At 47.4% G+C, this 26,735-nt stretch overlaps 1 protein-coding gene across 1 annotated transcript in view; it reads right to left on the bottom strand.

Moving 5' to 3' along the window:
- Positions 1-26,735, bottom strand: part of SEMA6B (semaphorin 6B) — a 563,759-nt gene that overhangs the window by 84,629 nt on the left and 452,395 nt on the right. The window contains exons 13-14 of the mRNA XM_069649360.1: positions 21,321-21,506; positions 18,837-18,977 (exon numbers count right to left, since the gene is read on the bottom strand). Coding sequence (XP_069505461.1) covers positions 18,837-18,977; positions 21,321-21,506 — 327 coding nt within the window. The remainder of the gene's footprint in view (positions 1-18,836; positions 18,978-21,320; positions 21,507-26,735) is intronic.

Here is a 26,735-nt window from a genome sequence, read left to right as displayed (position 1 = left end):
ACACCTACAAACATTGTGTCCCTCCTTATATGTCATCTCTCCCTAGCTGTACTCCAATGCAATAGCTTCGGCTTATAGGTAGTGCTTTCCACCTTATAGCCAAAACTAAAAAGAGAGTCAGAATCACGCACTTAAGGTTGTGATGCTAAATCCTGAAAACCATTGCAATTGTCCAGTTAAGGTAGCAACGCAACCTTAGCGCTGCCCCATGCATTGCTCATAACCTCACACATGGCAACTACTGATGACGGCACAAATCACACCATGCCATATATGTGTAGCCCTAGGCCCGCTGGCAACACTCTTACCACTAGGCGAGAGTGGCGAACACCAAGATCACCCTGCTAGAACAGCTGCAAAGGAAAGCATGTTGGGCAACCTGCGGAAATAACAGCATGAACAGGAGATGGGCTACTAACCTGAGTTACCAGATCTAAGGGCACCCCCAAAAGATTACTGCTCTGAAAGGAACTCTGTTGATGTTGAACATGTGGAACCTGGGACACTGACAGTGCTTTGCAACAGCTGACACTACATCCATGGCAGTGCACTACACCGGGTGGTTACCAGCTGCGGACAGCACACCCCATCCCAGAGCACACCTCCCAATCGCACTCTGAGAGGGTGGAGGTTGCTACTTAACCTTCTCTATAACACAACAGCGAGGTCCATGCAGTACAACCTTTACTGGGCAAGTGGTAATATCATCAGGTTAGGCAACTAGGTCATCTCCTGAATCGCCCAACTACGTCGACTCCCGCCCTTGGCTCATGCTTGGCGTTCTAAGAGCACACCACATACAGGACTGGATGGAACTCCGTGCGCGTACCTCGCTTCCAGCCACCCTGCCCCATATGGCGTGGCCTCTTACCCTGCCCCATATGGCATGGCCCTTTGTACGGGTGCTTGGGCAGGACACTCTTCCGCAATTAGGTTCATTAAGAGATGACAAACCCTATAATTGAGAGGAGGAGGCACACAACCCATCCAGCCTGCCTGTAAGAGACCAGGCATCTAGATGCCACCATTTTGCATGCCAACCCTAGAATGGCATATCCTAGAGGAACAGAGAGTGCATACAATGGGCAAGTAAAAACAGCTCAACCACTCCATGACAATATATGTTACACTAATTTAAGGCTATTGCAGATAGCGTTATAGGCCAGCTTGTGGCAGTGGCCATACTGCCTCCGCGTGCCTCTCTGTGGTATAGCATGCCCATCCGGCCACAGTCAGAGGAGGCTCTCCCCAGGGGTGGACCAGCAACAGACCTTCATCCTACACATGAGCAGCGCTTGTATTAGCTGGCCTACCTCAGCGTGGCCCAAGCAAATGATGGCCGACGGCTTCTTTGGTCTTCGTCCCTATCCGGTCTCCAACAAGCCACACAAAGTGGCCAGGTCAGTGGCTACCCAAACCCTGTAGGGGGTTCACAGGCCATCAGGTGTGTGTAGGGCCCAGGCCTGAGACATGAATGAAGCCAAAGGACCTCTATGGTGGGTTGTGGGTCCCTGTCGCTGGTGGCTCAGGGACCCTGTTGAGAAGGGCCCAGTCTTCGTCTCATAGCTGCCATTTTTTCTACTTTATTTGGAGCATTTTGCATCATCCCTCTGTTACGCTTCCTTAGCCCTCATAGGGTGGACGGAACCCAGGAGGGCTGCAATACCTTTGAGATTTTTGTGATGCAGAGTCCAGCCAAACCCTGCTTAAAGTCTGGCACACCGTTCACATATATAGCCCCTGTGGCAACTCGCCAGAATGGTTCATTTTCAGGAGCAAATCTGGTTGCTCCTTGCTGGGATGCCAGGCCTAGGTCTGGGTCCGCCAGTAGGAGGGCCATGACTAAGACAACCAACGAAATTGACAAAGAGTACCATGTGGGCCTGGGGACTGTTGAGAATGAACCCAGATATCCATTATTGGTTGGTGACTTTTGGTCATATTGGAGAAAACTGCTGGACTAATTTTTGCCAAATTTACTAAAGCGTTACCAGGCTTGTCATGAAAGTTTGGTGCAGATCCATCTAGCAGTTCAGTCTGTAGATGAAAACAAAATACTGCCTATGGTAAATGAATAGGATAACAAAGATGTTTGGACCTCCCCTAACTTTGCCCACCTTGACGAAGCATCATGAACTCTAAAAAAAAAAACAGAGTTATGACTATATATTATTGGGAACGTTTTGTGATGATTCGTAGAACGGCGCTCAAATTGTAAGCTTCCCAATAAGTGCTATGCATGTGCAGAGTCCAACTTAGCCACAACTATCGTCCATCGGTGGGTCTGATTCAGAGAACGTTTTCCTCTGGGATTGCGCCGTTATAAAATGCTTCTGTGAATCAGGCCCATTATGTTTGCAGAGAACTTCCCAGGATTGCTGCACGCAGTGTCCATCAGAAGAGATACCAATGACCAATAGTTTAGGCTTAGCAGGAATCCATTGGTTTCCCATATGAGATGGGATGTCGCAAAGATGTCCTGTCTCCATTAGTCTACGTGTTGTCTGATGTGTCTTCATGTGGCGCCCTGATGCCTGAGGGCGACCAGCGTAATACAAATAAATAAATTAAATTAAAAAAAATAAAAAAAAGATGGCATGTTTCGCCTACGAGTGCTTTTTCAAGGGCTTAGTGCTAAAAGAAGGTGAAAGTCAGAACCTTAGAGAAGGACCGTGGCTTAATGGTAGAGCAAGCACCCGGATGTAAGAGGTGAGTCTGCCTTATTGTTTGTCAAAAGGTACATTGTTTAAACAGTAGCTGTTTCTGGGGGCGGGTGACCTGGGTGGATGCCCGGGACGCAGAGTGGGGAGGGGGCGCTGCAAGGGCAGATGCGAATCAGTCTTCCTGTATCATGGACAGGTAGAGAATGACTGACAATCTGTCTAATTAACATCGGTGTCAGCGACACAAAGACAGTGGGCAAAGGACAGAAGTCTGATGTGGCCTGCAGTGTCCCCTTACCGCCCCACCACACACAGTTAGCAGCTCTTTGACATGCTAAATGCCTTAGTTTTTTCAGAGCACAGCCATTAGCCCCTCACAGAGAGGGATTTGCCTGGGCTGAGGGGGTGCTAAAAATCCTGACTGTGCAACAATGAAAGCCGAATGCCAAGTAAAACTAAAGAGAAAGGTAGGGTGGGTGGTGACTGAGGGTCGAGTGAGGAGACTGAGCTGCTGGAGGAGCTTAATGCAAAAAAGAGGGGTGAAACATAAAGGAGGATGCTGTGCCTGGAAAAGAGCAAACGACATGAACACAGGAATAAAAGGAGAACACATACATTGAATGCTGGAATGAAAGAAAAGAGGTGGAAGGAAGAAAGTTGAAGGCGCATGGAAAGAACGAGAAACTGAGAGGAAAGCAAGTGCACGTAAGAAGGAAGGTGAAGGAGATGGGGGTGAAGTACAAAAGAAAGCGGGGATTGAACGAAAAAGAAAAGGAATGCAGAGTGGAATAACAAATAGAAATGATGTGATTAAAAGGGAAGGACACAGGTCATTTATTCCAATGAAACGACATAGAACCGAGAGTGACAATAGAGTCAAAGGCACGATAAAGGTGACAGCAGCATGAGTTGGGGTTGTGGTGGGAGACAGACCTGGAGAAATGAGTGGCGTGGAGAGAAAAGTGAGAGTGAGGCAGCAGTGAAGGTGGGAACGAAGGTGATGGATCAAAGAGAACGATGCATAGAGAACATAAGGCAGAATGAGAAGGCTAGAGGTGAGGCATGGGCAGAGGAGCTGGATGTGTACCGGAGAAGGCATTGATGTGAGCCCATAGACTTGGGCCCTTTAATACGAGGTAGCGATACTTAGAGATGGATGGGGATGCAGAATTTACTCAAACATCAATAATCAAAACCGACTTAGGAAGTTGGCAAAACTTTGTTCTGTTTTATTTGCAATTGGCTAAAACAGGGAGGTTACAACGGACATCATCCGACGTTCGCTCGAGTTCTCAATGCATTTCATAAAAAACAAACAATATGGTCGAAATCCGTCATTATTGATGTCACACTACGTGGCAAACTACGAAAACCTACTTGGGGATGTTATAGGCTTTCAGGAAACATCTAAGTATACGATCCATACTAACAGGGGGTATTGATTGGGTCTCTAACATCAGGTGGACAACTAAACCCTCCTCTAGTACAAGTCATCTTCATCATCATAAAATATACGATGATTCATTGGTTGCACAAACTATCAGGTTCTCTTGATACATGGCCCTCTACAATTGGTTGGCACACTTGTTCCACACGGAATATTCCACACGATAGCAACACACAGGCTACCACTCCAGGTGCCGGGAGGGTCAGCTTGGTCATGCCTCCCCACCCAATTAGCCCAACATCTGTCATCCTCTGTCATCACTCTTGCCGTTTGCCATTCAATTAAGGCTTTGAACTTGGCCTTGCAGAGGCTCTCTGTGCCTGAGAATTAAAGGGATTGTGGCATGGTCTTATCTTCCGGTTTTGGTGTAGCTCAGCCCAATGTCTATTTTCATCAGACCATGTGACTGGAGACCACGTTTTCGAGCTCTTCGCTGCATATACTATTAAATGATGAACTTTTGACACCTTCAGTGTTTTTTCATTTCACCTCAAACAGAAGTTTGTTTCTGCCACATGTTCATTGTAACTACTTGATGGACAACCAGGCTCACAGTGGCCTCGATTCTTGCTGCTGGGCCAGCCAAGCCTTTCTTGAATTTCTCCTTCGCCATTAGCTGTTTCCAACTGCACCACACTAAAAACTCCCTTCCCAATCATGGGGTTTCAAGCCTGGCTAAAGTGCATCGTGGAGCATCCAGGTTCTATACATTCCTATGTATATGCATGGGAGGCATCGCCGCAAACTATTCACTATGTAGCCAGCCTTAAGATCACTTTGTCTACTTGCGTTACTGCATCTGTACAAGTGTAAAATGACTTTGCATTTTCTTCAGCGTTTCTTTGCATGAGCATCTTCATCTCGAGCCTGAAATGTTGCTCATCTTTGACACCCCCTCTTCAGATCTTATAGAATGTTTATGTTCTTTCATCTTGCGTATCTTCTCAGGGTGTGTCAGTTCTGCTTCGCGTGATGTCACCAGTCTTCTTTCTCTCTCATTTTATACTTCTTCCGGGACCTCTTTCAGAAGAACGTTATTTCTTTGTGCGTGCATATAGGGCTTTCTCAATGGATACCTTGTTTCCAGGATTCTTTGCGGTACAGGCATCCTCACTGGTGCTGCACGTGTTGCAATTTCTGGTTCCCAACATATAGGCAACATGGGGGTGGAGCTTCTGGTAGGGGTATTTGAATCCTCCTCTACAGATGGCAGTGAGGAAATGAGAGCCAATGAGAGGGGAACTGGGACAGATAGTGTGGAGAGTCGATCACAGGCTGTGAGAGAGTTGTGGGTGCAAGAGAGCTTGGTGGTTTAGATAGCTATGCAATAGACAGGTGGGTTAAAGAGCTGTATGCACAACAGAGAAAGGCGATGGAGAAGGGAAGGGGAGCACTGGAGTGGATGGGAACAGGCAGAGAAGGATGAGGAGTGGCTCTTGCCTCTTCCCTTCCATTCTCACCCTTTTCATCAAGAGAGAAGGGGAGGGAGGAGGTTAATAAGAGAAAACGGAAGGTGCGAGAGGCAAGATTGAGATCAGAGAGCAGGAAAGGAAAATGAGAACAGGAGAGAAAGTAGGTGGAGTGAAAATAGAGATGAGGTGAGCGAAGTAGGGAGTGTTGAGGAGATGGGAAGGAAAGAACCAAACTGGACAATTCATTCATTACAGAAGTCAATTGCCTCTTTTTTGGATGTTACCTTTGTCAATGTAGCTACTATGGTCTCCTAATCACAGTGTAATTCCCTGTGAAGTCTAGGAATGCTTTCGCCACCCTCTTGAGCTGCAGTGCCCCCGATTTACATCAGCATGCATCTTTGCCCCGATAGGTTGAATCTTACCCACGTGTTAGTAGAGGACCAGGCAGGTGTCAGAACTCTGCCCTATTTGACAACTACTGGTAATGGTATTTAGGTCTGATCTCAACTGTGCATGAAAACATGTTGCACACTGACTTCATATATGTCAACCTCCACGTGGCTGGAGAACGTGAAACATGTCCGGGCATTTTCCAGCCCACAATACATCAGCCTGCACGCCACAAAAAGCCTTGTTCATACAGGATTTTATGGTCTGCTCTATTTTTCATACATAATGTTGATATTTTGAGGGGCATGCGCTACAGGAGGAATTGGCCCTTGTCTCACTCATGGCACCATCACAGGCAGGCCGTCATCTTTTCTGAACAGAAAGAGGCGGCATACCCCTCAACTCATGCCTTTGGCGGATGTCGCTCGGCATGGAGTTAGTTCATAAACAAGGCTAGCCCGATACCTGTTCATAGATTTCAGTGGACTCTCTCCCGCTAAGTCTGATTTCATCCACCAAAACAACTCAAAAAGCTTGAGGTGAAAAATATACTAGTGTTTGGTGGTTGTTGCCTGGGCAGGGCCTGTAGCTGGGTGGGCAGTCAGCCTGCACAATTGCGTTTTCCAACCCCAGGTCCATGGGCCCGTGGCGGTGGAACCTACACCTGTCGCCATGTTTGTGCGTGAGGCAAGAGGGTCCCATTGACGTTGGGTATAGCGCTGGGACGTGGTTGCGCGCGGGGTGGGAGGATGTTTGCTGCATGGAAAGGAGCCATGCACACATTTGGGGGCGCAGGTATGGAACATATGCTTTGGGGACTGTGGAACTTGGGGCTAGCTGGTATTTTATGTATATATTTGACAGGGCAATGAAGGCGATGTTGGGGACCTGATGCAAACATGGGAACACAGAGATAGAATAAAGTGAGAGGGGAGACCAGACTAGGAAAGCGAGAGCGGCCGGAAGAGAAAAGGCAAGCGAGAAATAAAGATAAAAGAAGAGGGAGAGAGGCACAGAGAGAATACACAGAGAGAATAAGAGAGCAGGGTGCAGAGCCTGAGAAATGCAGCACAAGCGTGGGGCATTGCCCGGTAGATCCCAGCACGGAGGCACATTAGTGCATGAGTCGGCTCTGTTGTGAAAGGGTGTTGGGGGCAGGCACAACCAGAAGAGCTCCTGCCCCCATCGCCAGAGTGAGGCTCGCCCGGCCTTACCTCATCCCTGTTTGGGGGCTTCTCCTCTCCCAGAATGCTCTCTGCCTGCCCTCTGCAGCAGGCGCGCGCTTTCATCCGCCTCCCCAGGGCCAGGCTGACACCGGGCCCTGTAAATAATTGAGTCTCCAGGCCCCCTAATTGGGCACAGAACTGTCGGCGGCTGCAGGGGAGGCGAGATCACTCAGCCCCCGAAGTTTGAGAAATGCTTTTAATAAGCTCGCAGAATATTTCCAGAATGCGGCTATCTTCAGGGAAGAACGCCACGGCCCATTGAGGGCAGTCTTACTGGCTCGGTTTTGTTAGGATAAAAAGGGAGAATTGATCAAGCCCATGAAGGGGCGGGGCATATGGAGGGGGGTCAGTCCAAGAGTGCATGAAAGCTGTATGGACAATATGCCCAGAGGAGGGGCAACACCAGTGTGCGGGTGAGCTGAGGGGAGCATGCTGCCGGGCGAGTGGAAGGACAGCTCGCGGGCATGTGCCCACAGAACAGGAAAAGGAGACTTTAGGCGGAAAACGGAGGTTGTGCAGAGCGCAGGCATGGGGAGTTTGCAGGCAGGGTCGGACTGGGCCATGACATTGTCCCGGGCACCAATGAAAAAGTGGCCCGCAATTGCAAATGGCTAGTCATTCCTTTTGTGACACTGTTTGAATAGTACCCAGGGGGGAGTTTTTTTGATAAAACCTGATGCAAATTGTGCATTTTAAAGAACATTTATTCAGCAACACTGGTCAAAACTACTAGCCACATAGTGAAGTAACTCATCAAACTGGCTCACACTGGCCAACAAAGTGGCCCATTTTGACCCAAAACACGAACCCACACCAGCATTTTGCATTTTTGGTTTGGCCATGGGCCTATTGCCGTACAGGCCAGTCCGAGGCTTTTTGCAGGTGAAATGTCCAGGGCTTGGATCCTCGAGAGGGAAAGTTAACGTGGGACTGGGAGTTGGTCTAGGGACACCTGGGACATTTAGTGAAGTTCAAAGTTATTCATTGATAAGCTTGCCGCTGCCACCCTTAGTCTGAGGTAAAGCAAGTGGGTTTACAAGAATACTTGACTCACCTGTTGGTAGTGAGGATGAACACTCAGGCTGTACTGTGCAGAAAGCAGATGGTCTCAGATTACAGTATTGAAAATAGATGCAATCCCAGTAAATATATAGGGACTGAGCATGGTAATATACAAAGCCACACAAATCATTCACTCGCAGAAATATAAGCCGCAATTATACATTATAATAATAATAATAATTTATTGTGACTTAGTTTACAATGAAACTTTACACATAAAATATACCTTAAGTAAGAACAAAATTATAATGAGAAAAACATCAATAATTAACAAAAACATTGCATAAGACATTACCAAAAAAGACAATACATTAAATTCTCTAAATATACATTTCCTAAAAACCATATAAAACAGCTTCATTTTAGATTCATATTTACAATAGTTCTGGAACCAGATCTTACCACATACTACTGCATATTCTCCAATGAGAGTTTCAGATGGAATGTCAATCTAATTTCAGTATTGTTACAATTCCTATATAAATAGGGGCCTGTATTGGCCAACAGCCCCTCATGGATTTCAACGATGGCTATACATCAACTCCTCTTTATATCATCCTATATGGTTATATTAAGTCTTATTTCCACCTTCAGCCAAACTTTGTACAGTGCCATCAGGAGCCTTGTACTGTTGGAGTTAATACAGTGATGCCAAAATGATATTAATTATACATTATCCATTATCCCTTATGCTTATACATTAATAACATTAATGATAATAAAAGACGCTGGGATCCGAAAAGCTGTTAATATTAAGTAATTGAACAAATGGGTTAAAAAACAAAGGATAGGAGTATGTAAGTATCAGGGTACATTGAATAAGCACACTCCACACAGATGGATTGGTCAGCACAAAACCTTTAATGTGAAGTACACACCTGCTGCCAGTTTAACAATAAGTGATTATATAAGGACTCACGCACATGATCTGCATGGAGCGGCAAGCTGGAGCAGCTCTCTCCTGCTCTCCGTGCTCCATCTGTCTGCCCGTGTGCTCCTTCCACTGTCATCCACCGCCTCGCGTGATGGCGTAATCGGGCTGTCCCTCCTGCACAATGACGTGGCTAGTCCGCGCCACTACATCCTTCCCGTTTGTTGAACAATACTCTAGTGTATTACATAGTCTTTATATTTTCTGGGTAGTCTTCTCACCCTACTGGTTCTCGGGGACCTGGTTTCCTCCTTCTCTTACCTTCACTGGTGGGCTCTGGTGTTCCCTTTCTTTTTGCCGCTGTGCTTTTGTGTTGTCTTCCATCCGTTCCACCTGTAAGGAGGGTTGTTCTGTAGCAGATCCTAGAGATTGTCTGGTTGTTCTTCTCTCGCCTCTAGGTTTCTACTCCATGTTGATCCTTTCTTTGATTCTTCCATTCTCCTTCGGGTTCTGTTCTGTCTCTCTTTGACCATACAGCGCCAATCGGTCTGTAGAAGAGCAGTGACACGCCTCTTCAGGAAGCCCCGCCCCCTACCTCCTGTATGTTGCAAGCCTGAGATTGTGCCATGCTTGACACCTGCTCCTTCTTCCTGTGATCCCATCCTCGTAACCATTGTAAGGATCAGGATTCACTGAATAAGCACACTCCATACAGATCGATTGGTCAGCACAAAACTTTTAACACTCTCTTCTGCTCCCCGCGCTCCTCTGTCCGCCTGTGCGCTCCTTCCCCCATCATCCACCCCATCGCGTGATGACATCACCGCACTGTCCCTTCTGCGCGGTGATGTGGCTAGTCCACATCACTACAGAGTATCTCACTCTTACATTCTGATTGGGTTTAGAATGTCTTGTGTTTGTATGTATGTATGTATGTATGTATGTATGTATGTATGTATGTATGTATTTATTTATTTATTTATTTATTTATTTATTTATTTATATTTCTATATGTCTTCCCCTGGACACTCCAGCCAATAACATGAATCAAAATAGTGTGTATCCTGGGGGATGACAATCCATGCTTTTGCTTTAAGATGGGGAGACCTCGCAGTCCAGAGGCAGACAGTCATCAGAAAAGACGTGTTCTCTTATGGTATCCAAAGACGTTGTGGAATTTGCAGTCCAACCTCGTAGACAATATGCGAACAACGGTTTAGCCACACGAATAGCATACAAGCTGTCCACACAGCTGTGCCACCTCCTCCAGACACTGCTCCTCCTGCATACTAAAAGCTTTTTAACATAACGTGCAAAGTCAAATGGGTTGTGTTGCGCTACTATTGCCACGTTGTGGACTGTGATGCTTTAAGAGGGTTTTTCAGCAGGTTGGGACTGTACCGAGCGCTATGTAGCACCTCATTCGTACCGTGTTTAAGATAGTGCCGACACCGGGGCCTTTCACCACCACAAGGAAAACATCCAATATAGCAGGCATCACAAAAGCAAGCATTACACAACAATCAGAGCAGCAGAATCAATTCAAAACGAGCAACAATGGGGCACTTCCTCCCGAACATCAAGCAAGGTCACTGGAGCAGAATGGTGTCATCTTTCTAAACACACACATCATAAATCATAAATGTGCCTTTTAACAACACCACCACCAGACCTTTGCAGAGGTTGACAGACCAGTGATTTTCAGTCTCAGGACTAGAGGGGTTTGCAGACCGCTGAAGTGTAAAGTAAAAATGACACATGGAGCTCTCTGCATCAGACCAACCAGGAATTAACTGTGCAGTAGGCCCAGCACATCATAAAAACCACAGGAGACATCTAGGGAAGCAGAGCTGAAAAATCTATCCCCTCAGGGCACATGCAGGATACGGCCCAGGGAGGGAAGCACTTAGTTGGGGAATAGGGAGCACTCGGCCAAAGGAGGGGTGGGCCAGTGTACAAGCGAAGAACAGGGAAAATAGGGCCCAGGAAAGGAAACGGCATGCAGCTAATACACACAGGGCATAGGACCATGGGAGTGGGAAGGTAGGTGGGGGGGGGTGTGGGCTTTGTACAGTGAAGTATGGGGTGTACAGGGCCCAGAGAGGGGGAGGGCAGTGTGTAGTGAACAATTAACGTATAGCGACCAGGTAAAAAAGGCAGTGCCCAAGGAGGGAAAGGGTGAGGTTTAGATGGGCGAAGAGACCCTGGAAAGGGCGCTGTGCTACAGGGGGAGGGCCAGTGTGAAGGCATATTATGGGGCTGAGGGTCCCAGAAAGTGAAAGGGCAGCATGCAGGTGACATAGGGAGCATAGCACCCAGAGAGTTAAAGGGACGCATATAGATAAAATATGCAGATTATAGGCTCAGAGAGGTCATGGGTACCTTGCATGTGAGATATGGGAAGCATACAGCCCAGAGAGAGGAGGACAACGTGCTGGGCATGATCTGTAAATATAGGAGAGGGGCAGCTGGGCCGTAAAATGAGAGGAGTAGACTCCGGAGAGGGTTAGGGCAATGTGCAGTGATATACAAGGATTATAGAGCTCGGAAAGGGGAATATGCAGTGGAATATGAGGGCTTTAGAATCGCAGGAAGGGAATGTGAAGTGATATACAAGGATTATAGAGCTCAGGAAAGGGAATATGCAGTGATATACAAGGATTATAGAGCCCAGGAAGGGGAATATGCAGTGATATACAACGATTATAGAACCCAGGAAGGGGAATATGCAGTGGAATATGAGGGCTTTAGAATCACAGGAAGGGAATGTGAAGTGATATACAAGGATTATAGAGCTCAGGAAGGGGAATATGCAGTGATATACAAGGATTATAGAGCCCAGGAAGGGGAATATGCAGTGGAATATGAGGGCTTTAGAATCACAGGCAGGGCAATGTGCAGTGATATACAAGGATTATAGAACCCAGGAAGGGGAATATGCAGTGGAATATGAGGGCTTTAGAATCACAGGCAGGGCAATGTGCAGTGATATACAAGGATTATAGAGCCCAGGAAGGGGAATATGCAGTGATATATTAGGGCTTTAGAATCACAGGAAGGGGAATGTGCCATGATATGAGGGTTATAGAGCCGAAGAAGGGGAATGTGCAGTAATATACAAGGAGTATAGAGCCCCAGGAAGGGGAATGTTTAGTGAAATATGAGAGTTATAGGATCCAGGAAGGGGAATGGGCAGTGGAATATGAGGGCTTTAGAATCACAGGCAGGGCAATGTGCAGTGATATACAAGGATTATAGAACCCAGGAAGGGGAATATGCAGTGGAATATGAGGGCTTTAGAATCACAGGCAGGGCAATGTGCAGTGATATACAAGGAGTATAGAGCCCCAGGAAGGGGAATGTGTAGTGAAATATGAGAGTTATAGGATCCAGGAAGGGGAATGGGCAGTGTAGAGTGCAGCACGCACGTAAGAGGTGAAGGAGAAGGAAAAAAGATCATGGAAGTGGAAGGACAGAGTGCAGGTCAGGTTGAGAGAAATGCACCGGAGGGGAGGGAAGTCAGTGTGTGAGATGTACTTATTTATGCATTTATGTTAACATTTGTACAGCGCCTTAGCCCTAGGACAACAGCGGGAGACAGGAGTAAAGCGCCCATGGATGAGAAGAGAAGTGTGCAGCAGGAATCTGATAGAAAGGGAGAAGCGCTCCCCGGCGCAGGCCTAGGGAAATGGAGCACGGGCGTGAGGGCAAAGTGTGGCGGCACGTAACAGCCTTCCCTAGGCCGTTCTACTGACCAATTCTCGCTGAGCGTAGTGATAAACCCGCTGCACTCTCATTCACAAGAGTTTTGCACAATCGCGCCTCCCTTTCACAGCAAAGGGGTTTATGCGGGACCAGTGTCACTAATCAGTAAACAAACGAAGCTGATTTAACAATGCATAAGTGAGTGTCTTCGAGTCAATCACAGGAAGGAAAAGCGCTGCTGATGGAGTGCAGGTCTACTCGACTCGGACTTCTACCGGAGAATGCTTACCTATGTTTAATTCTTTGACAGGGAAGACCTTGCTCATCCTGCCAGTTTTGGGAACTAACACAATAGATGCTGAATAGACTGTCAGATAAAGGGTCCTTGCGCGCTGGGAGATGCAGGAGAGCTTTGCAGAGAACTTGACTGTATCTGTTGCAAGATTTAACTCTCCGTTACTTACAACCGTACGCCAGTATGGGCACCCTCTGGGCTGGTTCTTAGACCGCGGTGCTTGGCTTCATCCCTCGATTCCTCAGGGGGGAGTGGCTGTCGCGGACCAGTTACAGGGGATTTTCTCCTCAATATCATCACTGCAATCCTTTGCTACTCTTAGAACGAGGGGTTGGAGGTGGGGGTAGAGGGAGCATAGCCAGATGCATAATGGAGCCTTCACAGCAGCTCTTGGGGACCACTTTCAGACCTAGGCACCACCGCAGCATGAGAGGAAAGAGGCACAAGGGATGCAATTAACACAAGGTAGATTGAAATGCCTGACTGCACAATTGATGAGCAGGTGGGCAGGCTCTGTGAGTTGTGCATCCGAACCCTAACCATAGTCCTTTAGGCAGTAAAGACTCCGCACATACTACCATTGCATTTCCTGCAAGGGGGACAGGAGAGGGGAAACATAAAGGCTCGAAACTGGTATGAAATTGACAAGTCTCTTTGTTATGACGAAGACAGTAAACAGAGTGTAAATGAAAGATCACCCAACCAGGGAGGAGGACTGCATGTGGGGGAGAGGTGAGGGAGAGAAGTGTTCCAGAGGAAGAAGAGTAAATGTGAAGAGGGAGAACATAAGGTCAGCTTGCTTCCAGTGCTCAGCAACCCTTCTTGCCACTACCCTAGCTGCATCCCATGTCCGGTTATTAGGATGTGCACCACACATGGTCCCCAGGTGCTCTGGCTGATCTGGAAAAGAGTACAAGTGCTTGCTTAGTTAGGAGGAAAGGGAACAAGAGAGATTGGGGTGCTGTGTGTGGATGGTGCAGAACGGAAGTACCCTGATCTCTGTGTGCATGGCTGCTTTCTAGGTGATGCGTTCGGAGCATCCGGGGCTTTGTGTTCAGGGGAGTACCTCTTGTTTGCAGTGCGGGCATACATGGCCCGGGGCTGGGTGCCTCAGCTGGTTTTAGAGATGCAGAGTTTTTATGTTTGGAGTCTAGGAACAGGGTCTTTTAAAAGGCACGTAAAGGTGGCGGGTTTGACTTTGCATGTAGTGAGTAAGGGTCAGAAATGGAGGGTAAGTCTGTAGAGTCAGTGGTTAGTCTGGCCGGTTTCCCTGTCGGGCGCCAGCACGTGACGGCACTGTGGCTTGCGTTGTGGTGAGAGGGTCTGAGCTCCTTTTTGGTTTCTGCAGGCTGATGTCCTATGTTGAGTATTTGATATTAAACATAACCGGGGCTTTAGCAGTGTACAAGGGTGTGGTCAGATATGTGGTTCACTTTTCCCCAGGCCTTGTGGGTTCTGCTTTTCGTGGTCGATGGCCCAAGCTTCCCAGTGGTCCTGCATGCCAGCCCATCTTTGATTTAACCACTTTAGTGCTAAAGGGATACATTTTCCTCCAGAATTACGTAAGAAATCATTTTAAACCCCACCCAATCTTGTATTTAAGGCACAAATAAATAGGACAACAGTGAATATGAGATGTGTCAGCACTACCCCCTCATGGGAGGAATGGTATCATTCCCAATAGACACAGGCGGTGTAGTCCGCTGTCGACCACGGGCCAGGCTCCTCCGCAGTACAGTGCGCTTATACGTGACGAGAGTGCTCTGTGGTTATTGCAAACGACCAAGTAAACAGCTCATGTTTCAAGCGAATCATTTGAAAGCTGCCAGCGAAAGTGCCGACCCAAGGAGCTTAGCAAGCTGAGCACTTCATTACCAGAACGCATCCATCAAGCGCTGGCCCCTGTGGCCGGCGCCTGACCGAGCCTGTATTACCACAACGGCCAGAGGGGGTCTGGCAGATGAGCTTTTCCGCGCCCTTCTCTTGTTCCGCTGACAAAGTGATGCTGGTTAAGCGGTGTATGCAGCCTAGGGCGAAGTGCTATTCTGACACCCCTGTGCCCTGCAGTCGGGCATGATTTGCCTCCTGCTCCTTCCTGTTGGTGCCAACCTAGGTAGCCACTTGGTATAGTAGCAAACAGGGCACAAGTCGAGGCAGGGGAGGAGGCAAGTACAGTTTTCTGGCCCATACTGCCGTGGTACAAAACCACATAGCAGCGTCCTCAGCTTCCCGAACAACTAAGCTTAATACCGACTTCTCTGCCCATGTACTCATTGACATTGCGTTCCTTTTATGCAACATATATTTCAGAAAGTTATGTCTGTGTTTTCTTAGAGACGCAGGCCCCAGGGAACCTCCCTCACATACAATCCTAGTAAAATTACTTCACCAGGATAATATAATTTGGTGAAATGGGGAAACCTTGCATTTGAGCCCGGGTTTTGCGTGTCCCAGTTTATAACTGTACAACAGGCTTCATCTCCATTAGTAGAGAGGAGTCAGGGTGTATGCCTTCAATCTAAGATCCAAACGCGCTGGCCTGGAAAACGATCCATACCTGGCTCCCTCCCTCTCCAGAACACAACACAAAAGCCATAACTGGCACCCTGTTTACCGGCCCCCAACACAAAATCCTCACTTGGCATGCTGCCTCTCCATCACTACTTATATAAATGGTTCACATTTATGTATGGAGTAACACTATCAATTATAGACCCATATGAGTGAAACTTTACCTACAGACTATTCAGGAAAACAAAGTACAGTGATGAAAAGTGATGCGGTCGAGGTAACATAATGTGTCATTTGTGGTAGACGGGACTTTAGGCCACAGCTTCCTGGTTTCACAGTTTTAATCCTAGACAGCAGAGGAGACTTCATCTTCTCTGGTTTCATCTTCATTAATAGAACCAACAAAACGCTTTCTGCAAAGTTGTTATTCAAGGGCTATACTAGTAGACTGTCAATAAAAAGACCAAGTCACATGACAAAGCAACCTGACAAAATATAAGAGAAGACTTAATTGAAACATATGTTCATAAATCAAGTATGCATCACTTTGTGAGAAAAAAGAGAGGGATTGATCCAGCCCCATAATCTGGTACAGTGACATGCAGGTTAGGCACAGATTTCAGGAACAGGCATTCAATTTTCTGACCTATCCTTCCAGATTACCTGTCTCATTTACCCTATGTTCCTTGCCCACCAGTCTCCAGCGTCCTTCCTTTGCACCACATCCTTGATGCCCCATCAGCATCTTCCACACAATTAACTTTCAGACTTCCTTTTGCATTTTGCACCATCCCTTAACCCTTGACTCAATTCCCTTTCCTCACAGCCCCTTTACGTGCCCGCATTGCTCAGTCACCAATTCCTTGTCAGACACCCCCTTCTATTGCCCTGGCTCACATGTAGACAATAAACCACCTTGATTTGCTAATCGTCCTCTGCCAGGTATGGCGGGAAGCTGCGGTCGGGATCGTACTGGTAAATGTAGCTACGGGGTCTGCACGTCAACAATGCAGAGCAAAAGATGCAGAGGGGACTTGGCTTTTATGCTGCTCCCAAGATGCACTTTCTTGAAAGTCAGTTGCATATTTTAGTTCATGGGAACAGCAAGGAGAGTCCATCTGGGGTTGTGTGATGGAGAATGAGTAAGATCGAGATTAATTTGTGTTTTCAAGGAAGGTGGAGGAAGTTTGTGTGTGTGCGTAGTTGTGTTTGGTTTGTGTGACTGTGGTGATGTGGTTGAGTGTTGTTGCAATTGGGTATAGCATATGTGGAAGAATGCATCTTTGTCCAAGTGACTTGATATTTGTGAAAATGTTGATTTCTATGTGTGTGTTTTGTTGGTCAGATCAGAATGTCCAAGACAAGACAAAAAATGATAACCTTACGAGGGTCATTCAGAGTTGGGTACTAATGGTAAAATGAATGGTATTCGGCCAATATCGCCAATTTTACTGTTTGCCCAAGTCAGGATTTGTTCAAATACCACCTGCAGTATTCCATGGGAAAAGCGACGGGGGTATTTTAAGCAGATTTTCTTCTGAAAATCTGAATATTTTAGCTCCACCTAATAAGTGGAGTTAAAAAAGGCCAAAGTGGAACCATTTTTTGGAAAACTGTTCCCTGTACGGAGGCCCTTCTAATTTCAATACAGTGAAAATGTTTTTACAATGGGCCGTGGTAAGGGAGTGAAAAGGGCGGCATCTCAATGCTCTCCCTCACCACTTTACCCACATTTTGTTTGTGGTACAGTGGTGGTATTAACCATTAATGTACATAATCCATTTCCACCTTCATCTTGATGGTGTAAATGGCTGTCATTTTGTTAAAATAAAAACAACTGTTTATGTTACCACCTGGAGAATAATACCATCTCCGCCGGTGGTAAACTCTGAGTTGGAGAGATATTCACAAATAACACTGGTGGAGGTTGTAACTTTCTGCAACGGTATTTCAGAAATAAATCCACCCAACTCTGAATGACTCCCTTAGTTTGAAGCCTACTAATAATTAATACTTTAATGTTACATCTTTCTGTGCATATTTTTCAACTGTGTCGAATAGTGAGTACCACACGTAATCTAACATCCATTTCTATAAGCCCCATATAGTAATATCCATCACTGCTCTCCAGGATGCTATTAAAATCTTTTTGTAATGAGACCGCCAGGGATCAAGAAATTCACCAGAGGAAAGGAGAAGCATTCTTACAGAATACACCTGGGGACAAACTCTAAGATATGGAGCCTTCCTTCCTTGGCAAGTAAGAGGTGTGAAAAGCTGCTGATGGTTCTAACAGATCAATGGTGTATAGCCTGCATTGGTGCCAATATTACTATCCAGGGTCATAGAATGTTGTCATTTGAATGTGTACCTTAGACTAGGCAATATGAACATGCCCCTTTGCCTAGGTTCTTCTCACTCTCACCCGCTGGGGAGGGCCATGTGTAGGGACCGCCCAGGCACATCTGCAATACTGCTGAAATCAAGACAAGTGTTTCACACTATCTATACAGGAGCCGAGCAGGCCGGAGAGCATTCGCTTAGTTCACGGCAGGCTAGATACTGGATTTCACATGTTCTTTTTACAATTTGAAGCTCTGGCCCAGGGAGAAACAGCCCAGCCAGCCTAGGGGGCAATTGCCACCTTGCACCCCTTCCCAGTCCGCCCCTGAGTCGAGGGGACATGCGGGTGGATGGCATCTGCTCACTTTTTTTCCGAGGGCGGACGCCGTCCCACCTGTATGTTTTCCATGATTTAAAAAAATAGTGCTGTCCCCACTCGATAAACAAAGCCACGGGATTCGAAAAACCGATCGCGTGGCTGTGAGGCAAGAAACTTAACCACGAGACCACACGAATCTCACATGGGTTGGGGTAAAATATCTCAAAATGACTTGCTGCTGTGCAGGACATGTTTTCTTACACCTACTAAACTATACAATGTGCGCAGCATTTCTACTTAGCAAGCAATGTTTTATGAAAATCTGTTCTCTTGGCAAATATTTACATGTCCTGTGCTATTTTTGGAATTGGAAAAGACACCTCAAGTGAAATATGCAAATTCCTTTCAATTTAAGTTCACTGCCTGTGACGTCACTTCTCACTGCATATGCCAGAGTCCCCCCACATTTTTTTTTAGGACCAGAGCCCTGGTATCAAAGGTCAGTTGTGTTACATCTGGTGTGCCCCCCGACCCCTTATACCACAGCATCATGCTAGAACTCATTTGCTGCAGAAAATGAATGACTCACTTCATGCAACTGCTGTGTAGGGGGCAGCGGGCGATGGGCACCTTCACCACACAGGGCGAGAAAGCCAAGAGCAGGGATCCTGAAGACTTGTCCAGCTCCATGGCCAGGATCCTCCGGTCCTCCTCGCTGCCCTGGCCGCACCTGCAAACAAAAGAGACCTTCGGGTCAAACCCAAGCATTGCCATGCGTGCACCTGACCGGGTGTCAGTCCCTCGACGGCATGGTAGGCTCCAGGCTAGGACGCTAGAGCTGGGAGCATGTTTGTGTAAGGCCCACAAAGACACAGCCGTGAAGATGTCAGACGGTGTTGAGCTGGTCTGCCCAAACTATTTATTTAATATTTATATTGCGCCGGTAGCTCGCGAGCCTCGGGGCGCAGAGACAAGAACACGAAAGACAGGCAGATGGTGATAGGACGGATAGGACGGGACGATCACGTAAGATTACTCTGACTGGGAGTAGAATGAGTGGCTGTATGAACATGGTAGACTAAGGGCCAAAATGTTAGAACTGTTACATGTCAGATTCATGGCTAGTCTTCCAAACTGTGTACGTGTTGTACTACTGTGTTAGTGTTAGTAGAGTAATGAACATGCCAGGCTAGGGATCAGGATGTTGGAGCTGTGAGCATCTCAATGTAAGACTCGTTCAAGGGTCGGGATGTCAATGCTGTGAACATGTAAGGACAAGGGTCGGGATGTCAATGTTCTATGCATGGTGGACCTGGACACCAAAGATTAGAGATGTGGGGGTGGGGTGATATTGGTGCATCACATCACAAAATCTTGATTGACACAGGCCTTTTTTTGTCCGCAAGAACTGTTGTTGCGCGACATAAGAGTTGACATGGTTAGGTGTGTGGTAATATGCGCTTGTGGATTAGTCACTTGGCGGGCAGTTGTGATGACAAAAGAAGGGCGGCTGAATGAAGAAGCCTGAAGACACTAGAGTGGGTTTGACACCACGTAGCTCAGCGGTACATTTTGCTTGATGAGATGTGCATGAGAGAGTGGCACCTACAGGCCAAATAGATTTGCAGGGAGGTCCCTCGAGAGAAGAGTGGACTCTGTTGAGGGGGTAACTGGCCCTTACACCGATAGGTCTGGAATCTCAGGTGAGAGACAGCATGTACAAGGAGTCCCTGGAGAACCAAGCCGTGAGAGAACGCTGTGGCACCAGGTAAGTGGGGGAACAGCACATGTTCCCCCTTGGACAGGTTTTGAATGTTTGGCCTGGGGCCTTGCTGGTTCATCCCTTGGGGGTCATGCCCTATTAGGAGAGGTGAGCAGACCATTGGCTGCTGGCCAGCAGTCAGAGGTTTGCACCGGTTTTGTATCGTTGTTTATTTGTGAAAGCACAGGTGTGTAGGGGGGGATCCCAACTGGGAGAGCGTTTTAGTGAAATGCGAGAGAGAGCCCTGTTCATGATTCATTTGTATCTGGCTATGGGGGTTGGCTAAGTGCTTATCCGATGCTTAATGGATGCCATTCTCAGTTTGATATGTTGTATATGTTTTATTAGACAAAAAACCTTACATACTTTTTTTATTAGGCAAAATACATGACATACACACATGCACGGAAAGGACAACAAATAAACAAATTAGAGAAGAGACAGCAACATTGCCCATTCAACTCTTTAAATGCGTGTTGCCTACATCTTAAGCCCCAAGCAGCTGTCTGTGAATTTGCCAGGCCGTTTCCAGAGAAGGTGTATTCCTCCCAGGGCTCTGGAAAGATGAGTTACCAAAGAGTATTCTGGGGAAAGGTGGCAGGGTCTCTGGTTGCCCCTGGATGGAGACCAAATATCTGTTTCCCTTCCGGGACATCAATAGTTTCCTATGGAAAGTAGGATGTTCCATAGGCAACAAAAAAGGTTCTGAGTGTCTGGATTTAATGGTAGCTAAAAAAAATCTGTAAGAATTTACAGAAAATGATGACCCTGAAATTGAACAGAATAATACATTCAGCGTGCTCCTGACCATACAGAAAAGACAAGATGGCAAAAGGTTTGCCTTGCGTCTTGCCCTACAGACAGGGAGGAGTTATGTCACCTGGCACTTGGTACTCACTAACCACTATGTGCGGGACCTCTTACTCAAAGGTTTGTATATGATAGAGGAGAGCATATCGCCCCCCACTCGTGCCTCAAGTCATTGATGGCACAACTCCCCTGGCAGAATCTCTAAGATGGGGAAGCATGACCCAATGGAGTTGGAATAATGTCCTGTGGCAGAGCTCAGAACCACGGATCGGTCGGAGTGCGAGTGTTTGGGAAGAGAAAATTACCAGAACGAAGGGGCGTAGATGCATTGTTCGCATATGAACTGTTTGGTACTTACTCCTCCTGTTTCTTCAATCCACCCACAACCACCTCTCCCATGAATACCCTCCGCGTGATTACAAAGACTCTGTGCGTGCAACTCTGTTTCCCGCTCTTCCAGAGCTATCACGTTCTGCCCAACAACGGCCCCCTTTGACATACCTCTCTGGGTGATAGGTCTCAAACTCCTCCAAAAGCACGCTCTGTCCGACCGTCTGCCCAGACGCGCTGACGTTGGCTTTAATTAGAAACTTCAGGATGGTACCCGTGTCGGAGCCCAGGAAGACAACGGTGTGGTTACTAAAGGGTCCCGCGGCTGTGTCCACCACGATCTTGTTCAGCTGGTACCTGCAGAGAGGGCATGAGTGATTAATGCAGAACCCATAATGACTGTACAGTAGGAGCCTAAATTGAAGACCATATTGGGCACTTCCACAGCAATAACTTGCAATAAGATACCTTAGCCAAGCAGGACCCGAGAGAAGGCTAGAAACATTTTCTTCATCGAACGCACGCAGAAGCATACTCAGACCTGCAATGGCAACTCAGAGAGCATTGTTCCTGCTTTGACTGTTGCAATACCCTTCCAACGTGGCTGAACAAGCTGGAATGCCAATATAGTAGCACCCTCCAAAAAGGATTTGTAAAACAGGGACCATATCCCACCTACATTGACATCTCAGCACCGGCTACCAATTCCACACAGGCCCTTCAAACTCGGTGCTTCATTAATTAATCAAGAGAAAATGTCCCAAGATACCTCGATACCCATCACTGTATGTGCAACCTCTAAGCAGGTTCAAGTGCTGCGCACAAAATCTACATACATACATACATACATACATACATACATACATACATACTTACAACAGACTGACGTTCAAAGGCTAGCCGAGATCAACTATGGGACATCCATTTGGTGGAACTGAGAGCTTAGAGCAATTGAGAATCTTCAAGGTGATGCCTTCCAATGAATCGGTAATAGTCAATTACTCTGCCTTAGCTATGTCATTTCCCCAAATAATACTTCAGCCGCCTGATATGTGCAATGGTGCGTTATATTAACATGGCATGTTCTGGCACATGGCATGGTATGGCACATAACTTGAAGATGATGATGAGTCGACTGAAACTCAACCCAACTAAAAGTGAACCCATGATCTGCAGCACCAACCAACACCCTCTCTGGAAGAAATGGGAATGTGCCTGCAACCTCACTTGGGAGTTAAAAACTTTAGATTTCTCTTGGGTGAGACACAGCAGCAGTCAAAAGATGTTTTTTCAAACAGGATGCATTTGACACCCATGCCATACTCAACGTTTCCACACAAAACCCTCGTGGTCACCACCCGATCAAAACCGGACAGCAGCAACAGCTTTATCTAGGCCTCCTAAGTGTTCAACCATCTACACAGAGTCCTAAACTCATCAGTGGGGTTGCTGTGACTGCAGTGGGGTTGCTGTGCCTATTATCTGGGCCTCCTACCTGAGTGTTTAACCATCCACAGAGAGTCCTAGACTCAGCAGTGGGGTTGCTGTGACTGCAGTGGGGTTGCTGTGTCTGTTATCTAGGCCTCCTAACTAACTGTTCAACCATCTACAAAGAGTCCTAAACTCAGCAGTGGGGTTGCTGTGACTGTTATTTAGGCCTCCTAACTGAGTGTTCATCCATCCACACAGAGTCCTAGACTCAGCAGTGCGGTTGCTATGCTTGTTATCTAGGCCTCCTAACTAAGTGTTCAACCATCCACACAGAGTCCTAGACTCAGCAGTGGGGTTGCTGTGACTGTTATCTAGGCCTCCTAAGTGTTCAACCATCCACACAGAGTCCTAGACTCAGCAGTGGGGTTGCCGTGACTGTTATCTAGGCCTCCTAACTAAGTGTTCAACCATCCAAACAGAGTCCTAGACTCAGCAGTGGGGTTGCCGTGACTGTTATCTAGGCCTCCTAACTAAGTGTTCAACCATCCACACAGAGTCCTAGACTCAGCAGCGGGGTTGCCGTGAATGTTATCTAGGCCTCCTAACTAAGTGTTCAACCATCCACACAGAGTCCTAGACTCAGCAGCGGGGTTGCTGTGACGTTTATCTCGGCCTCCTAACTAAGTGTTCAACCATCCACACAGAGTCCTAGACTCAGCAGCGGGGTTGCTGTGACTGCTATCTAGGCCTCCTAACTAAGTGTTCAACCATCCACAAAGAGTCCTAAACTCAGCAGCGGGGTTGCTGCGACGGTTATCTAGGCCTCCTAACTAAGTGTTCAACCATCCACACAGAGTCGTAGACTCAGCAGTGGGGTTGCTGTGACTGCAGTGCGGTTGTTGTGTCTGTTATCTAGGCCTCCTAACTAACTGTTCAACCAGCTACAAAGAGTCCTAAACTCAGCACTGGGTTTGCTGTGACTGTTATCTAGGCCTCCTGAGTGTTCAACCATCTACACAGAGTCCTAAACTCAGCAGCGGGATTGCTGTGACTGCAGTGGGGTTGCTGTGTCTGTTATCTAGGCCTCCTAACTAACTGTTCAACCATCTACAAAGAGTCCTAAACTCAGCAATGGGTTTGCTGTGACTGTTATCTAGGCCTCCTAACTGAGTGTTCATCCATCCACACAGAGTCCTAGACTCAGCAGTGGGGTTGCTGTGACTGTTATCTAGGCCTCCTAACTAAGTGTTCAACCATCCACATAGAGTCCTAGACTCAGCAGTGGGGTTGATGTGACTGTTATCTAGGCCTCCTAAGTGTTCAACCATCCACACAGAGTCCTAGACTTACCAGTGGGGTTGCTGTGACTGTAATCTAGGCCTCCTAACTAAGTGTTCAACCATCCACACTGAGTCCTAGACTCAGCAGTGGGGTTGCCGTGACTGTTATCTAGGCCTCCTAACTAAGTGTTCAACTATCCACACAGAGTCCTAGACTCAGCAGTGGGGTTGCCGTGACTGTTATCTAGGCCTCCTAACTAAGTATTCAACCATCCACACAGAGTCCTAGACTCAGCAGTGGGGTTGCCGGGAATGTTATCTAGGCCTCCTAACTAAGTGTTCAACCATCCACACAGAGTCGTAGACTCAGCAGCGGGGTTGCTGTGACTGTTATCTCGGCCTCCTAACTAAGTGTTCAACCATCCACACAGAGTCCTAGACTCAGCAGCGGGGTTGCTGTGACTGTTATCTAGGCCTCCTAACTAAGTGTTCAACCATCCACAAAGATTCCTAAACTCAGCAGTGGGGTTGCTGCTACTGTTATCTAGGCCTCCTAACTAAGTGTTCAACCATCCACACAGAGTCCTAGACTCAGCAGTGGGGTTGCTGTGACTGCAGTGGGGTTGCTGTGTCTGTTATCTAGGCCTCCTAACTAACTGTTCAACCATCTACAAAGAGTCCTAACCTCAGCACTGGGGTTGCTGTGACTGTTATCTAGACCTCCTAACTGAGTGTTCAACCATCCACACAGAGTCCTAGACTCAGCAGCGGGGTTGCTGTGACTGTTATCTTGGCCTCCTAACTAAGTGTTCAACCATCCACACAGAGTCCTAGACTCAGCAGTGGGGTTGCTGTGACTGTTATCTAGGTCTCCTAACTAAGTGTTCAACCATCCACATAGAGTCCTAGACTCTGCAGTGGGGTTGCTGTGACTGCAGTGGGGTTGCTGTGTCTGTTATCTAGGCCTCCTAACTAACTGTTCAACCATCTACAAAGAGTCCTAACCTCAGCACTGGGGTTGCTGTGACTGTTATCTAGGCGTCCTAACTAAGTGTTCAACCATCCACACAGAGTCCTAGACTCAGCAGCGGGGTTGCTGTGACTGTTATCTCGGCCTCCTAACTAAGTGTTCAACCATCCACACAGAGTTCTAGACTCAGCAGCGGGGTTGCTGTGACTGTTATCTAGGCCTCCTAACTAAGTGTTCAACCATCCACAAAGATTCCTAAACTCAGCAGTGGGGTTGCTGCTACTGTTATCTAGGCCTCCTAACTAAGTGTTCAACCATCCACACAGAGTCCTAGACTCAGCAGTGGGGTTGCTGTGACTGCAGTGGGGTTGCTGTGTCTGTTATCTAGGCCTCCTAACTAACTGTTCAACCATCTACAAAGAGTCCTAACCTCAGCACTGGGGTTGCTGTGACTGTTATCTAGACCTCCTAACTGAGAGTTCAACCATCTACACAGAGTCCTAAACTCAGCAGCGGGATTGCTGTGACTGCAGTGGGGTTGCTGTGTCTGTTATCTAGGCCTCCTAACTAACTGTTCAACCATCTACAAAGAGTCCTAAACTCAGCAGTGGGTTTGGTGTGACTGTTATCTAGGCCTCCTACCTGAGTGTTCATCCATCCACACAGAGTCCTAGACTCAGCAGTGGGGTTGCTGTGACTGTTATCTAGGTCTCCTAACTAAGTGTTCAACCATCCACATAGAGACCTAGACTCAGCAGTGGGGTTGCTGTGACTGTTATCTAGGCCTCCTAACTAATGTTCAACCATCCACACAGAGTCCTAGACTCAGCAGTGGGGTTGCAGTGACTGTTATCTAGGCCTCCTAACTAAGTGTTCAACCATCCACACAGAGTCCTAGACTCAGCAGTGGGGTTGCTGTGACTGTTATCTAGGCCTCCTAACTAAGTGTTCAACCATCCACACAGAGTCCTAGACTCAGCAGTGGGGTTGCTGTGACTGCTGTGGGGTTGCCGTGACTGTTATCTAGGCCTCCTAACTAAGTGTTCAACCATCCACACAGAGTCCTATACTCAGCAGCGGGGTTGCTGTTGATGTTATCTAGGCCTCCTAACTAAGTGTTCAACCATCCACACAGAGTCCTAGACTCAGCAGCGGGGTTGCTGTGACTGTTATCTAGGCCTCCTAACTAAGTGTTCAACCATCCACAAAGAGTCCTAAACTCAGCAGTGGGGTTGCTCCGACTGTTATCTAGGCATCCTAACTAAGGGTTCAACCATCCACACAGAGTCCTAGACTCAGCAGTGGGGTTGCTGCGACTGTTATCTAGGCATCCTAACTAAGTGTTCAACCATCCACACAGAGTCCTAGACTCAGCAGTGGGGTTGCTGCGACTGTTATCTAGGGCTCCTAACTAAGGGTTCAACCATCCACACAGAGTCCTAGACTCAGCAGTGGGGTTGCTGCGGCTGTTATCTAGGCATCCTAACTAAGTGTTCAACCATCCACACAGAGTCCTAGACTCAGCAGTGGGGTTGCTGCGACTGTTATCTAGGCATCCTAACTAAGTGTTCAACCATCCACACAGAGTCCTAGACTCAGCAGTGGGGTTGCTGCGACTGTTATCTAGGGCTCCTAACTAAGGGTTCAACCATCCACACAGAGTCCTAGACTCAGCAGTGGGGTTGCTGCGACTGTTATCTAGGGCTCCTAACTAAGGGTTCAACCATCCACACAGAGTCCTACACTCAGCAGTGGGGTTGCGGTGACTGTTATCTAGGCCTCCTAACTAAGTGTTCAACCATCCACACAGAGTCCTAGACTGAGCAGTGGGGTTGATGTGACTGTTATCTAGGCCTCCTAACTAAGTGTTAAACCATCCACACAGAGTCCTAGACTCAGCAGCGG

Source organism: Ambystoma mexicanum, chromosome 1p, assembly GCF_040938575.1.
Source record: "Ambystoma mexicanum isolate Mex_15411 chromosome 1p, UKY_AmexF1_1, whole genome shotgun sequence".
Classification (NCBI taxonomy): Eukaryota; Metazoa; Chordata; class Amphibia; order Caudata; family Ambystomatidae; genus Ambystoma; species Ambystoma mexicanum.
Note: the sequence above shows the minus strand (reverse complement) of the source record. Positions and strands in the feature narration are given on the sequence as shown.